The 14,452-nt window shown below is 39.8% G+C and overlaps 2 protein-coding genes across 3 annotated transcripts; both read left to right on the top strand.

The window, feature by feature from the left end:
* The first annotated feature begins 48 nt into the window (after window positions 1-48).
* On the top strand, window positions 49-4,020 carry LOC120740529 (tripartite motif-containing protein 16-like). Its single transcript, XM_040042965.1, has one exon. The coding sequence runs from the start codon at window positions 1,016-1,018 to the stop codon at window positions 2,684-2,686; it is 1,671 nt and encodes a 556-aa protein (XP_039898899.1). The 5' UTR covers window positions 49-1,015; the 3' UTR covers window positions 2,687-4,020.
* Window positions 4,021-5,274: 1,254 nt separating this feature from the next.
* slc66a3 (solute carrier family 66 member 3) lies at window positions 5,275-13,006 on the top strand. 2 transcript variants are annotated; one of them, XM_040041736.1, is made up of 7 exons: window positions 5,277-5,549; window positions 9,099-9,181; window positions 9,604-9,673; window positions 9,784-9,841; window positions 10,201-10,321; window positions 11,522-11,563; window positions 12,539-13,006. In XM_040041736.1, exons 1-7 carry the CDS (start codon window positions 5,401-5,403, stop codon window positions 12,637-12,639), a joined length of 624 nt encoding a protein of 207 aa, XP_039897670.1. In that variant the 5' UTR covers window positions 5,277-5,400; the 3' UTR covers window positions 12,640-13,006. The 2 variants fall into 2 exon arrangements, with proteins under 2 accessions (XP_039897669.1, XP_039897670.1); XM_040041735.1 differs by lacking the exons at window positions 11,522-11,563; window positions 12,539-13,006 and having other exon boundaries at window positions 5,275-5,549; window positions 10,201-11,205.
* The last annotated feature ends 1,446 nt before the right edge of the window (window positions 13,007-14,452 follow it).

Genomic DNA, 14,452 nt, shown 5'->3' with positions numbered 1-14,452 from the left:
TTTTCATGTAAGTGTAATGTAAGGAATCCTCCTCACACATAAAAATTATTTATTGAGTTCCACAGGGTTCTGTTTTGGTACCGATACGGTTCTCATTACCACTAGGCAAAAATTCATAAAGATGACGGGTATATCTCACGGATGTGCTGGGACACATCATCAGCTATTAAACCCAAATGTGTTTACACCCAGTACAAAGATGCAATAGGATCTAGAAGATAGGTGGATTAAACAAGAAGTTTTATTAACTGATAACTGGGGCATTATACAGAGTAACAGGAGAGCACTGACAAAATCCCCCCCAAAATTGAAATTCAAGTAAACAGCCAACAAGAGGAAACTAGAGGAGAACATGAACAGAAAGGTGAAGTCAATAAAGATAATAATGAGGTTGGGGAAAAGAATGGATGAGGGGAAACTGGTGAGCCATATGAGGAACTGACCTATAAAATAAAAGAGGAACAAATGGAGATGTGGTAACACAGGAGGCACAGAAAAGGATCAAAACCCTGCAGAAACAAGAAAAATAAATATGATGAAAATGAATGTGTTTAAAACATAGTAAAGCAAATATTAATTGAGGTCATGTTTAATTCATTTATTTTAGCCTTCATTTATTTCTCTTCAGTTTTGTACATTTATTAGACAATTGTGATTTGATTTCAGTTCTGATTTTGGTGATCATGATCTTCCATACTGTTTGAGTTCGTGCAGTCATTCAAATTCTCAGATTCCAAGACGAAACTGAAAATGACCAACTACTTAAATTTTGTCAAAACAACAACAACAACAACAACAACAACAACAACGGGGTGATGAACAAATACTGCGTGCTTCAAACTGTCCTTTTTCCTGCTATTAATGAAATTCAAGCCCAGCTCTTCCTCCCTCCCTCTTCCTCCGGCTATGAAATGCAACAAGCTCTAACCTGTTCCTAAGTTTCTGTTTAGATCTTGGACGTATTTCATTTCTATAGAAGTGAAAACTCACACAGCGGCTGACAGTGAGAGGAGAAATGGCACAGAAAGGAGCTCAGCTGAACAGGGAAATCTTCTCTTGTTCAATCTGTCTGGATCATCTCGAGGACCCAGTGACCATTCCCTGTGGACACAATTACTGCATGAACTGTATTAAAACCCACTGGGATGAAAAGGGGAGGAGAATGCACAGCTGCCCACAGTGTAGGAAGACTTTCACACCGAGACCTGCCCTGGTGAAAAACACCATGTTGGCAAATTTAGTGGAGGAGATAAAGAAGACTGGACTCCAAGCTGCTCCTGCTGATCACTGCTATGCTAGACCTGAAGATGTACCCTGTGATGTCTGCACCGGGAGAAAACTGAAAGCCTTCAAGTCCTGTTTAGTCTGTGTGGCATCATACTGTGAGAAACACCTTCAGGATCATTATAATGCGGCTCCATTGAAGAAACACAAGCTTGTCGAGCCCTGCAAGAAGGTCCAGGAAAACATCTGCTCTAGTCATGATGAGCCGATGAAGATTTTCTGTCGTACTGATCAGCAGCGTATCTGCAGTCACTGCAAACTGATTGGCCATAAATACCACGAAACAGTCCCAGTTGAAGCAGAAAGGACCAAGAAGCAGAAGGAGCTGGAAATGAGTCGACAAAAACTCAAGCAGAGACTCCGTGACCGAGAGAAAGACGTGACGATTCTTCAACAGGAGGTGGAGTCCATCAATCAGTCTGCTGATAAAGCAGTGGAAGAAAATGAAAAGATCTTTGCTGAGCTCATCTGTCTCATGCAGAATAGAAGCTCAGATCTGAAGCAGCAGATCAGATCCCAGCAGGAAACTGAAGTGGGTCGAGTCAAAGAGCTTCAGGAGAAGGTGGAGCAGGAGATCGCTGAGCTGAGAAGAAATGACGCCGAGCTGGAGCAGCTGTCATGCACAGAGGATCACAACCAATTTCTACACAGCTACTCCTTACTGTCAGCACTTAATGAGTCTACAGACTCATCCAGCATCGAGATCCGTCCTCTGAGGTACTTTGAGGATTTGACAGCAGCTGTGAAAGAGGTCAGTGATAAACTGCAGGATGTTCTGAAAGAGAAATGGACAAACATCTCACTGACAGTCACTGAGGTGGGTGTTTTGCTGTCAGACCCAGTGCCAAAGACCAGAGGTGGATTCCTAAGATATTCACGTGAAATCAGAATGGATCTGAACACAGCTAACACATCAGTGTTATTATGTGAGGGGGGTAGAAAAGCCACAGCTGTGAAAGAACAGCAGTCATATTCTAGTCATCCAGACAGATTCACTGGATGGTGTCAAGTCATGAGTAGAGAGAGTCTGACTGGACGTTGTTACTGGGAGGTGGAGTGGAGCGGGAAACAGGTTTATATAGCAGTCGCATACAAGAGTACCAGCAGATCAGGGCTCTCAGATGAATGCGGATTAGGATTCAATAGGACATCGTGGGCATTATGTTGTGACCGAAATGGTTTTAAATTTGTGCACAACAATTCTCACAAGGCTGTCTCAGGTCCTCAGTTTGGGAGAGTAGGAGTGTACCTGGATCACAGTGCCGGTATTCTGTGTTTTTATAACGTCTCTGAAACCATGACTCTCCTCCACAGAGTCCAGACCACGTTCACTCACCCGCTTCATGCTGGATTTCGGCTTTCAGATTATGGAGACACTGCTGAGTTCAGGAAACTCAAATAGAGAGAGGTCATGTAAGGGACAGTTAGTTAAAATGCATGTTCGCAGAATGCCAATGCAGACTTTCTATTGAGTAGAGAATTAATTTTGAAGTCAGTTTTCATGTATGGGTATATTTCAGAACTATTTTATTGCTATGTTTGTGCTGCATTTATCTATGCTGACTTATAATAGTGTCTTGATTAATGATATTTTCAAGAAATATGTTAAGGCATACTTTTTTAATGGTCTTTGCTACAACTTTTTTTATCCTGACTTAATCTTTTGTCCTCTTGGGTCAGTTTTGTTTTTGTTTTTTAGGTTCTGTTTTAATAGATCAGAAGTTGTTCAAATCAATGTACAGACAAAGAACCTAGACTTACATTATCATTATTACAACCTCTTTGATCACTGGTGATTATCTGCTTGTAAACAGCTGATACTGTGAATCAGTTTTTCTTGACTAAACAAGCGAGATGTCCACACTTTACTCATTATGTTAATAAACTGAAGCCTTACAGAGTTATTAAAGTTGAACAAATAAACCAATGTCTCCTGTCTTAAATCCAGGTTGCTTTACAAACCTGATGGCCAAAAAACAAAAGCAACATGAAAGCATAACTGAGAGTCTTACACCTGAAAAAGAAGCTTTGTGTTTTGAACAGAAGGTTTCTCTTCTTTTTCTCTGGATGAATCTTAACATTGTGGCAAGCTCAGACAAGTAGGAGACAGAAACTTCTGTTTTAACTTGCTATTTCTGCATAGCTGTTATACTAAGCTACAGGGAGCACAATCTTTTATTAGGAACACCCCTTCACACACACACAGCAGTGAGAGGTGGTAAATGGACACAGCCGTCTAACTCACTGTGCTCCACCAGCCACACCAAACACAGAACACACAGCAGGAATAATGTTACACACTAACACAAAAATGGCAAATCAACACCTGATAACTGTAACTGCCGTTATAACCCTACAACTTACAACACGTTAACATCAGGTATACAGTCCCATAAGACCCTGGGCCAGTGGCCCTTCCCCCTAGCCTGCTACAATATTATGAATTTAAATTGGATATGTGAGGGCACACATTCACGCAACTGAAGCATTCATTTGGTAATATATCATTCACAGAAATCAGTCATTGCCCTTAGTTTAAATAAACACTGGTTCGTTTTTTCTTTATCTTTTTACTTACTTGTCTTTTCTGTTTAGCAGGCCTCTTTCAAAAGCCCCAAACAGCTGAAATGCATTCCTCTGTAATTGTTGGCTAAGATCTTATGAACAATAATCCTCCTGTGATTGCTATTTGACTGCTTTTGTACCGTCTCCAGATTTTTCTAAACCAGGCGTGTCAAGCATAAAATCTCAGATAGATTTTTAACTTTTAGCTGTATTTACATTGATTTTACAGCTTTTCTTATTGATAACAAATCCCCCTTATTAATACTACACCAAAGTAATTACGTAAGAAATATTTTTTTCACAGAAAAAAAAGAAATTCTCTTTTGAATTAAAGGTCTGGGGAAAAAGGGTTCTTGAATAATTCATGGACATGTGTTGCTGTTGTTCCTTGTTTGTGTGTATCAGTGGCTGTGTGTGTGGGTGTGGCAAATCACTGAGTTTCAGGCATCATCAGGCCTGGTGGATGTGTGCGGAGAGCACACAGACACTTACTTTTTGGGGAAGACATGATGCGGCAATCAAGGGAGAGCACGGGGATTTATTGTCATTTGTTGCACTGTAAATAAACGCGCTGTTTGCTGTGAGGAATCCTGCATTTTGGGTCCTACTTCCCCCCATCCCCACGGTCTACCATACAGACCGTGACAAAAAATTTATGTCTTTATAATAATGTAATCATGTATGCAATCACTGTAGTCGCCCACTTAAAAACAAAGCACCCTGTATACATCCCTGTTGTAAACCTTTGAAAATATCTTAAATGTATGCCTTTTGCTATCAGAGACAAGCTGATTCACAGTGATTTCCCACCTAAAGGGCATGGAAACGTTCTGATTGAACTTTTCTTTAATGTCGTCCTGTTCTGTTTGGGGCCCCAATGTCTGAAGAATCAAGATCTTCAAGGTGCAGGTGTGAATCTTTGGCACCAACTTCAATATTTCAAGGCAACAATTGAGGAGTTTGCCTGTAATATGGTAACAGTTCCTACGTTGGTGCTTTCTGTGATGTTTTTAGAAAAGCAAAGTATGAAAATATTAAAAACAAAACAAAAACTGCAGCGCAGGCCCAGACTCATGAGAGGAAATGATTTTCCGTGCTCAGAAAGTACAGATTTCAAATACTCCGGGCGAAGCTGTGTGCCGTCCAATCAGCGTTCAGTGGATGTACGGAAGTGAGAAAAGATGCCGTCTGACGGGAACCTGCCAAGCTAACGGCTAAGAAGAGGAGGTGAAACAGGTGCACTTTCAAAATAAAAAAGGTCTCTATCATTCTATGAATAGATTTGTGTTAGACGTTTGTTTTTTTACTTTTTACACACATTCATATAATTGTTTATTTTCTTTAAGTTTCAGACTATAGCCTAAAAGTTCTAACGCTTTCCACATAGTCACAGTCACTTTTATTTTGGAAGTTCAAAGCGGAAGTATTTTGTAAATTCGAGCAGTCTGATTGTGGAGGCAGAGCAGCAGGGTCCTGCGGGTCGTTTTTGATAGAAATTAGCATAGATCTGTCAATCTAAAGTTTACATTTTGTAATCCCTCTCTTTACAACATGCAGCAGGTCGACACGTTGTTGCACATCGCGAATTTCAGCACACTGTTTGTGTGCATGGTGCTCAAGTTCCCGCAGATTTTTGTACTGATGCGAGCGAAATCTACGACCGGAGTGAGCCTCAACAGCCTTCTGCTGGAGCTGATCGGGTAGGCTGCTGTCCCGCTTCTGGGATAGTTTTTTTTTGTTTGTTTCTTGCTCTTAAATTTTGTTACATAATCTGTTCACGTGTGCGAGTATCCATGTAATTTAGTAACTTTAAGCTGCTGTGATGATGGGACGTCTTCCTCTTCCTCACTTGTGGTTGGTGTTCAGCAGTAAAGGCGGACTCATCCTGTCAGAGAGCAGCTACAAATGCTTCTTCTGAAAACGCTGCGAGACGCTCAACACTAAAAGCTCTGGTGTTGTCTTTGTTACCAAAATTCTTTCTCCTTAAAGGTCGGATAAACTATGTTTAAAAGTTACCACCTTACTGGTAACATTCTGACAACGTTGAATGTTACCAGTAAGTCAGAATGTTACAATCACCGCGTAACCCTGCAGTACAGGTGATAGAATCGCTGGTATTGGTATTGACTCGATACTAGCGTGATAGGACCGATACTTAGTTCTACAGCATATTGATACAACAGAAGTTGACTAAGTGCTTTAGAGAGAGGCAAGTTTCAGGTGTCCCCCCCAAAAAAAATCAGCTTCAAAATACATGAAAACCCGAAACGTTTGATTTTTATTGCTCATTGAGATGTGTACATAATTTTCAAATTGATGATTGATCATAAATCATGACACTGCTCTCCCCAACACAAGCTGCCTTTATACGTCATAAGTATCAGTATCGGCAATACCTATCCTGCATTTACTTTCAGTATAACACAGTGCTGTCTTACTTGCATTTCTTTGGACTGTGGAAGGAACCCATGCAGGTACAGAGAAAAAGTGCAAACTTCATCCCTAAAGGCTCCAGCTGACCAGGAGGTGCAAACCCAGGACCACCTTCTTTGTAGTCAGTCTGATGGTATTAGAGGAAAAGCTGCCTAAGGGGTCACCAAAACTGCCTGCATTCTTTAACTAATCTAAACAGCACCTTTCAGGACTTCATGAATATGACAATTCTGCATTTTTTCTTACTCCAACACATCCTCAAACTGTTGCAGACAAAGTGCTCTCCATTAGCTAACATTACAGTTTTAAAAATTCTGTCACATTAGGCCTCAGCAGCATCCTGAAAATGGTCCATGAAAATGGTTATCATGTAACATCCTCAGCATTGCAGTCAACACATTTTGCCATAGTTAAGCTTTATGTACTTTTGTCCATGTTTTATCTATGGAGAGACGGACTGAGAGCTTTTAAGACATATTTTAGCATTTTAGCAATATTTCTGTTTTGTGTGGATTCAACTGTACTGCTCACAGTAAGTCTGCTAAAGACCAAAACTGCCTTCAGATGATAAGCTTTTGGAACCAAACACACAAGTTATACTCCAATATAATAGTACTCTTTTTTTTCCATTTATATAGATGTATTACTCCTGTATAGTATCCAGATTGCAGGATTAGCAGTGCATTTCATTATAAAAGTTGAGTGACTAAAGCCATCCAGGGGGTCAGACTGGATCCTTTGGGCAGCTCATGGAGAACAGGTTTGACACCCCCATCCTAAAACCTAAAACTCCTACAGAATTGCTGATGTATAGCAATACATTTTGGCATAAATACCACTTTCACTTTAATAAAAGAAATGAGTATTTCTTACAGATTAAAACTTAAATAGGACACAAAGAGATTGTGTTCCTAACAGCTGAAAAACTACAGTACCTTAAAATGAAAAAAATAATCCTACTGCGAAGGCTCAACACTGAACAATTGTGCTTTGTTTGCACAGCTGAAGATTTTGGTTAAATGATTAAAAACGGGGTAAGAGTCAGCCTCGGCTGGCTCTGTGTGAAGCTTTGTGCAGTCTGCTGTTGAATCAGTGCAGCAGATTAGAGCTTGAAGTGCTTCTTATGCATTGAACAGGAAGTGTTGTGGTTACCTTCACTGTTGGAGCAGGAGGGATAAAGACCGTGTCTGTAAGTCTGCGTAATTTCTCTCTCTCCTTGGTGCCTGGCAGTGGCTGCACTGTCTGAAATGTCCCCACTGTTTTGGTAAGCGTTAGCTTGCTGTCACTGTGCATGCCACGCTGAAACAGTGGAGACGTTTATGTAGTTAGTAGTAATCTACACAGCATGGCTACAAAGCAGCAAAGAAAAGCACTCTTGTCATTCGGCATGAACGGTTTTGTCACTAGTGGAAAATCATTTCCACACACGCCAATATTAAATAGCTCTATTCTAGATTATATTAACTGGCAGTTGGCTTTATTGATCACTACCTCTTCCTAGGAACAAAAAAAAAAGTCCCAACACAATAAAGCCTATCTGAGGGTGGATAAGTTAATCTGCTATTGATTTCACCATATGATGTTATTGTGTTATACTGTTTATTTAACACTGTGGGAATCTCTCTCTGTGTGCACATGTATGCATCTGTACGGTGGCTTGCATAACAGGGCTGGGAGGCTCAAACCTGCCAGAATCAAAACAAACTCATTAGTGCAGAAGTAAAAATGGATTATGTCATCAAATGCCCCAAATGTAAACTGTATGTATAAATGTATTTTATAAAATGGGACATGAATTGAGATGCTTTTACTTGCTTTTTTATTTACTTGTCTTTGCATGAATATCTCAGTTCATTTGCTTTCTTTTTAAATTTTTGATGTATTCAGTACATCCATCCATCCATCCGCTTTTGTGCTGCCTGTCTGGGCTGTAAGAGCAACAGTCTAAGCAGAGGAGTTCAAACCTCCCTCTCCCTAGTTAGGAGGTGATGCCAGTGTGGTCCTCAGCCAACTGACAGCTGTAATCTCTCTCCTGGTTCCTGGGTCTACACCGAGCTCTCTTTCTTTACCTATAAAATCCAAGTCTTCCAAGTCAGACTCCTAAACTGCCTTAACTTGCTCCTCACCCCATCTTTGCATTCATGAGCGCTGACATTGTATTTATTTCCATTTCATTTTCCCTTCATTTATCTCTGCAAACATTTCTGTTTGTCTTTTTGCGTTCCTTTATGCATTTCTAACCACTGCAATCTGCAAGCACATTTGCATAGTTTAGCAGAGATGAAAAATCAAAAAAGGAAAATGGAATAATAGATGTTTAGGGGGGAAAGCAAAGGAAAAACGCTTGAATGGGAAAAATAATACACTGATAAACAAAATGGAAAATTAATCGATATAAAGGTAGCTAAATATAGAAGCAAATTATATATTAGTTCATTTGATTTTTAAAAAAAACAAACAACTATTGGCACATTTAATGGCATCTTGATTTCTTTACGGTTTGATTGCAGTCAGTTCAGTCCTCTATAGAGGAGACCTTCTCCTGCTGAAGGCTACCACTGTTGATTCATCATGTTTGCTGAGCACACAGAGTCGAGCTGCTCTCATAAAAGAGTGAACGAACTGATCATCATGCCGCCGCTTGGCTCAGAAACTGCTTGTTGACTCCCCGTGTGAATCCTTTCCCACAACATCAAGCTTTAAGCAGCCACTGACTCTTTGGCTCGTTTGCCCCTGAGCATTGTTTCTCATTTTAATCAGTACTGAATATAACAAAACACCTCCAGTTTAATAACCTGACACTATATGCTTTACAGGTTCATTGTTTTTGTAACATATCAGATGTACTACGACTACCCACCGCCAACCTACTTGGAATATCCCATCCTCATTGCTCAAGGTAAGTTATGCTGTTACATAAATTTCCTCTGCTTATAATTATCTCCGCAAGTGTCTTTTTTTTTAACCTTGTCTTAGATCCAGATTCCTTAATTAGTTTATCATTCAGTCTTAAATGCCTCACGTTGCTCTCTGTAGTCTCTGTCTATTGAGATCATTCAAAAGGAGCTCAGTCATATTAACGTATCTTGTTTAGTAAAGCTGCACATATGATTGGCAACTTCATGCCCGTGGCAGTGGTGGAGGAAATTAAGACTTTTCATTAAGTGTAATTAAGGGTAGAGAGATGGGCAAAATAAGGTTGGAAAAAAACAGAAGGAGTCTGAATACACTCTGAAGCATCTGCAAATATCAGCAGCCCTTGAAATGGAAATCAAACAGAGCTGTAAATGGTGCGAGTTATAACCCGCCGTGTGTCCTCAGACGTCATCCTCCTCCTCCTGATTCTTCACTACAACGGCAGCCTGCGGCAGAGCCTCATCTACGCCGTGGTGTATCCTTTCACTTATCGCACCAATTGATGTGAAAGCGCTCGTTCAATTTGTGCAGAAATCAATGACCCATTAGACGTTTGTGTCCCTGCCTTAACGTACTTGTGCTCAGGTTTGTGGGAGGCTGGAGGCTCCTGACTCTGGAGAAGTGGATCATAGATTTGGCTATGGTAATAAACCTGTTTAAAATCAATCATAAGTCAGTGTGTGCGTGAGAGACAGAGTCAGCAAAGAGATGGCATGTCATCAGTCAGGGGCAATGAGGTGAAGCTTTGAGAAGAAACTTATACAGACCTCATTTCACCTGGTGTTTCTCACCCAGACCTTATAAATGCCAAATGGCCCGGTTGGTTAATGAGATGAACATGTCTCAGGGCGTTTTGCATTTAAATAGGTGAGAGCAGCGAACCCTCCACATCCTTTCCTCTTAAAGTTTGACCGAAGCAGCAGAAGGTGTTTGAAACTTTTTGAAATTCAGCTCAATGTTCAGCTTGTTATCACATGAAATCTGACCTCCTTCTCCTCTCAGAGCCTGTGCACATTTATTAGTGCAGCCAGTAAGTTTGCCCAGCTGCAATGCCTGTGGAGGTCAAAGGACAGCAGGCAGGTTAGTGCCCTCTCCTGGGCTCTAGCTACCTACACGTGTATGGGTGAGTTTAACCAGCCAACAGTGTTCGCTGTGTTTTTGTTGTTGTTGTTGCATTCCCCACTGTCCTGCATTAATAGATCAATAATTAGATATACATTTAAGTTCGTAGCTGTCACTGGCACAGTTTTTAAAAAATATTTTTTTTAGCTATGTACCAAACGACATTGAAGTTGTAGTATTATAACTTAGTTTAAAATCAAAACTTTGAGGTTAAGTTTGAGGATTTTATCATTCATTCATAATACATTAAAGTTATGTGTTAAAAAGTAATTCAGTAGTCTTTGTGGAGAAGTCTCAGCAATTTCTTCAAAAATTCTTTTAAAATTATAATAACTTTAGGAATTAAAAGATCTACTGCTAATTTTATTTGGAAGCCAAATACAAGCAAAAGATGGCAAGAACACATTAATGCTGATTTGAGAGGAAAACTGAGCTAGTGAGCCCTACAACCTGGATGTACACAGTTTATATTGGTGTATGATCCCAGGATCCTTTCCATGATTAAGAAGAAACCATTCACAAAGGTCATCATCAAGAGAAGATTTTTGATAGATAAAAATCAACTTGTGAAAAGAAATGTGGAGGTTTCATAATCCAAATCTGTAAAAATGTTACATAACCGCTGTTTATGGGGATAAACTGCTCAGATTCATACAAATGCAGCAAAGACTTAATGCAAAATCACCTCGAGGGGATCTGAAAGTTAAGGAAGTGGAATATTCTATAGTAGGCGAGTCGATCACCTATTCAAAACCCAGTGAGTTGCATTTTAAAATTAAAGGTAGAAACAACAACTGGAATCACTTTAAATTTAACTCCTCAAATTAAAGCTGAGCCCTGAGTCCATAGTCAGTAGATCACTTAAACTTGTTTCTGTACTCAGCTTAAAAAAAGCAAATACGGTGTGATTATCAAGAATTGTAACAAACTGCGGCATGAAAACGTACCAAGGATACTGTTGCTACTTTTCATACTGCAGTCCTATCGCTGTCAAACTGAATCCTGTTAAGCACTTTTATCAGTTCACATAAATCCCCCTCCCTGAAGTAACAAGTCTACTCTTTCATTTCATGAATATGCACGGTAGTGTTTATTCAGCCCCCAATTTAATAAATGAGCAATCCAACGCTTCATTAATGAATGATCAGACGCTCTGTCGGGTAACAGGGATGTCATTAACTCTGCTTCCTCTTTGTTTCAGCTCGGATTTACACCACCACAGTGACAACTGGAGACGTGCAGGGTAAGTCGGTCTGAATTACTAATGACTGTGGGAGGTGTTGCATCCCAGAATATATAATGAACACTTCAAGGGAAAATGATTTGTTTTCTAAATAACCATCGTAGATTTGTGCTCTTCTCTGGGAAATCTGTGTATAAAAAGCTACCAGATTAGCTGATAAAATACACATATCCTAAATAAATGAAAACCACAAGGAAGTGAATAGTGACTTTGTTCAAATTTGTTTAGATTAGACTGCTTTAAAACAAAAAGGGATGTTACTGTGGATGAGGCCACCCGGGCCCGTTCAGTAATCTATCAGTGCATCATACTTCTATATTTCAGCAAGAGTAAAAGTGGGGTTTACAAAGCATTAGTGAGACCTGCTATGATGTATGGTTTGAAGATGGTGGCACTGACAAAAAGACAGGAGGTGGAACTGGAGATGGTAAGATTTTCATTGGCAGAGACCAGAATGGACAGGATTAGAAATGAGAATATCAGGGAGAGATGGTTTGGATGTGTGCAGAGCAGGGATTGTGGATGTACTATACAAAGGATTTTGAATGTGGAGCTGCCAGGCAGGAGGGAAAAAGACCACAGAGAAGGTTTGTGGATGTAGTGGAGCAGGACACGGGGAGGGCTGGTGTGACAGAGGAGGATGCTAAGGATAGGGGGAGGCAAATGATTCAATTATTTCCATTTTGGAGGAGAACCGGAGTCTGGTTGGCTAACTTTCAGTCATAATTAATTAAACTGGCAGGTCTAAAGGGCTGCTTCTTTACAATAATGAACGTCAGTAACAGGACTGTCATAGAAATTTCCACATCAGCAGAAACCTGCAGTTTCTTATAAGACCAAAGGATTTCAGGCATCTTTTACCTGGAGTATCTCCGAGTAGTCACCATTTGTAACTCCAGCTCTGCTGTCCTTGTGTGATTCAGAGACGTCGCTGTCAGCTTCCGTGTTTCTGATCATCTTTTCTCTTTGCCACAGTTCTGGTGCGGTTCATAGCGATGACCCTGCTGAACCTGTGGGTGTTGCTCACTGTGCTCTACTATCAGAGACGCGGCAGCAGCTCCAAGAAGAAAGACTAAGTGTTTAACACTGGATTCTGCAGATCAAAGACGACTGGGTCACTTTAGGCACAACCAGTACTGTAAAATGAAACTGACGGGTAACAAGAGGTCTATCAGCAGAGAGAGGATTTTTATATAGTTTGTCTTCCCTGTTAAAGCCACACATTTGTTTGAATAACATTCCAGTTTGTAAAAATCTGTTGATAGGAAGAGAGACCAATGCTTTGCCATACTGTCTGTGAAAAAAATCTATTGTTACACACGACAGTACAAACCCCACGTATATGTGAAACGATCCTACTCCGGGTAAATTGTTTTGGAAAAGCTTTTGTATATGTAAAGTTATTTTCTGAACTGTTTCAATAAACCAAATTCTACCTTTTTACAGTGAGGTCATTTAATTTAAAATAAAAAGTTGAGTATGGGAGCTCAACACTGCCAAAAAAAACCCAAAAAAAACCATTGCATGAAATATGCCACAAATTCAATCTCAGATTGATGTGATTTAATTTGCTTTATTGTAACTCACCATGTTTCTGGACAAAGACAGTTCTTGTGATTGTGACACCACCACAGTGGATTTCAAATCAAACAGGATTTGACTGAAGTGCAGACTTTCCAGTTTTAATCAATATGGTTTAACAAAAGTATTGCAGAGACTGTTTGGTATTCAGGCCATTTGTATTCAAGGGCCTCTCAGAGGCTCAAAATTAATTGGACAGCTAGCTAACGAGCAGTTCCATGCCCAGGTGAGACTTGTTCCCTCATTATTCCATGACAGATTAAGGGGATAAAACACCTGGAGTTGATTGCAACTGTTAAATTTGCAGGGAATAAATATATATATATATATATATATATATTGCACGCCAGTAAAAGATAGGAGGCCATCATTACCCAGATACACCAAACTAAACCAGAGACACAAGGAAAATGAACAAACTTGCCAGCTCAGCGACACTTAATCAAAAGGCCAGCGTAAACATTAAGGGATAACATCTACAAGAACCTGCAGAGTTCTGAAAGAAAATATTTGGACAGATTTGATTTGATTTAACCTTCATTTATGCAGGTAGTCAGGTAGACATTGAGACTCAATGTCTCATTTAAAAGAGAAAGAACAGATGAGCTGTCATGGTACAAGAATGTAAGGAACCAGGTCACTGGTGTCATGTTAATCCATTGAAATTTGGCCTATACTCACCGAGGTCAACTCAGTGATTCATTGTTAGAAAACGGATTTAAAAAAAACAAACCCTTAGAACTTATGATTCTTATTACTGTGGTCATTTTTGCAACATATAGAAAGTACTGTGTAAAGATTTAAAGTATCAAATTTGACCTCTGACATATCCTTCAAGAAAAATAGTGTAATCGGAAGGTTAAAGTGATAATACTTTATAGAGCCATTTAAAATTGTTTCTTACTGCCAAAAGTATTCACTCACCCATCCAAATCATTGAATCCAGGTGTTCCTATCACTTCTACATGTGTATAAAATCAAGTACCTAGGTGTGGTACCTTGACAGGATGCCACCTGTGGAACAAGTCCAGATGTGAAATTTCCTTGTTACTACATTTCCAGTTAGTGGCGTCATGACAAAGCAGAAGTGATTGGGAATGACAGCTCGGCCACAAAGAATTTTCTTTTTGTCTGTCCGTCCGTCACTGTAGCACTCAGAATTCATGTCTGGAGGCCAAGAATTTTCTTTTTTAGATTTCGGTATTATTTAATGTGTTTCTCTTTCGTGTTTCAGTAGTTTGAGTATGACTGACAGCTTGTGTTGGACTCAATATCAGAATACGGAGGATTCCATATGCCTAAAAAAAA

Source organism: Simochromis diagramma, unplaced genomic scaffold (genome assembly GCF_900408965.1).
Source record: "Simochromis diagramma unplaced genomic scaffold, fSimDia1.1 OVJJ01000304.1, whole genome shotgun sequence".
Taxonomy (NCBI): Eukaryota; Metazoa; Chordata; class Actinopteri; order Cichliformes; family Cichlidae; genus Simochromis; species Simochromis diagramma.
The sequence above is the reverse complement of the archived record's forward strand: the minus strand, read 5'-3'. Positions and strand labels throughout refer to the sequence as shown.

Coding starts and splice junctions, on each gene's coding strand:
- LOC120740529 (XM_040042965.1), top strand. CDS start 1,016: ATGGCACAGAAAGGAGCTCAGCTGAACAGGGAAATCTTCTCTTGTTCA.
- slc66a3 (XM_040041735.1), top strand. CDS start 5,401: ATGCAGCAGGTCGACACGTTGTTGCACATCGCGAATTTCAGCACACTG. Junction 9,182..9,603: donor TCCCATCCTCATTGCTCAAG/GTAAGTTATGCT, acceptor GTGTGTCCTCAG/ACGTCATCCTCCTCCTCCTG. Junction 9,674..9,783: donor AGCCTCATCTACGCCGTGGT/GTATCCTTTCAC, acceptor ACTTGTGCTCAG/GTTTGTGGGAGGCTGGAGGC.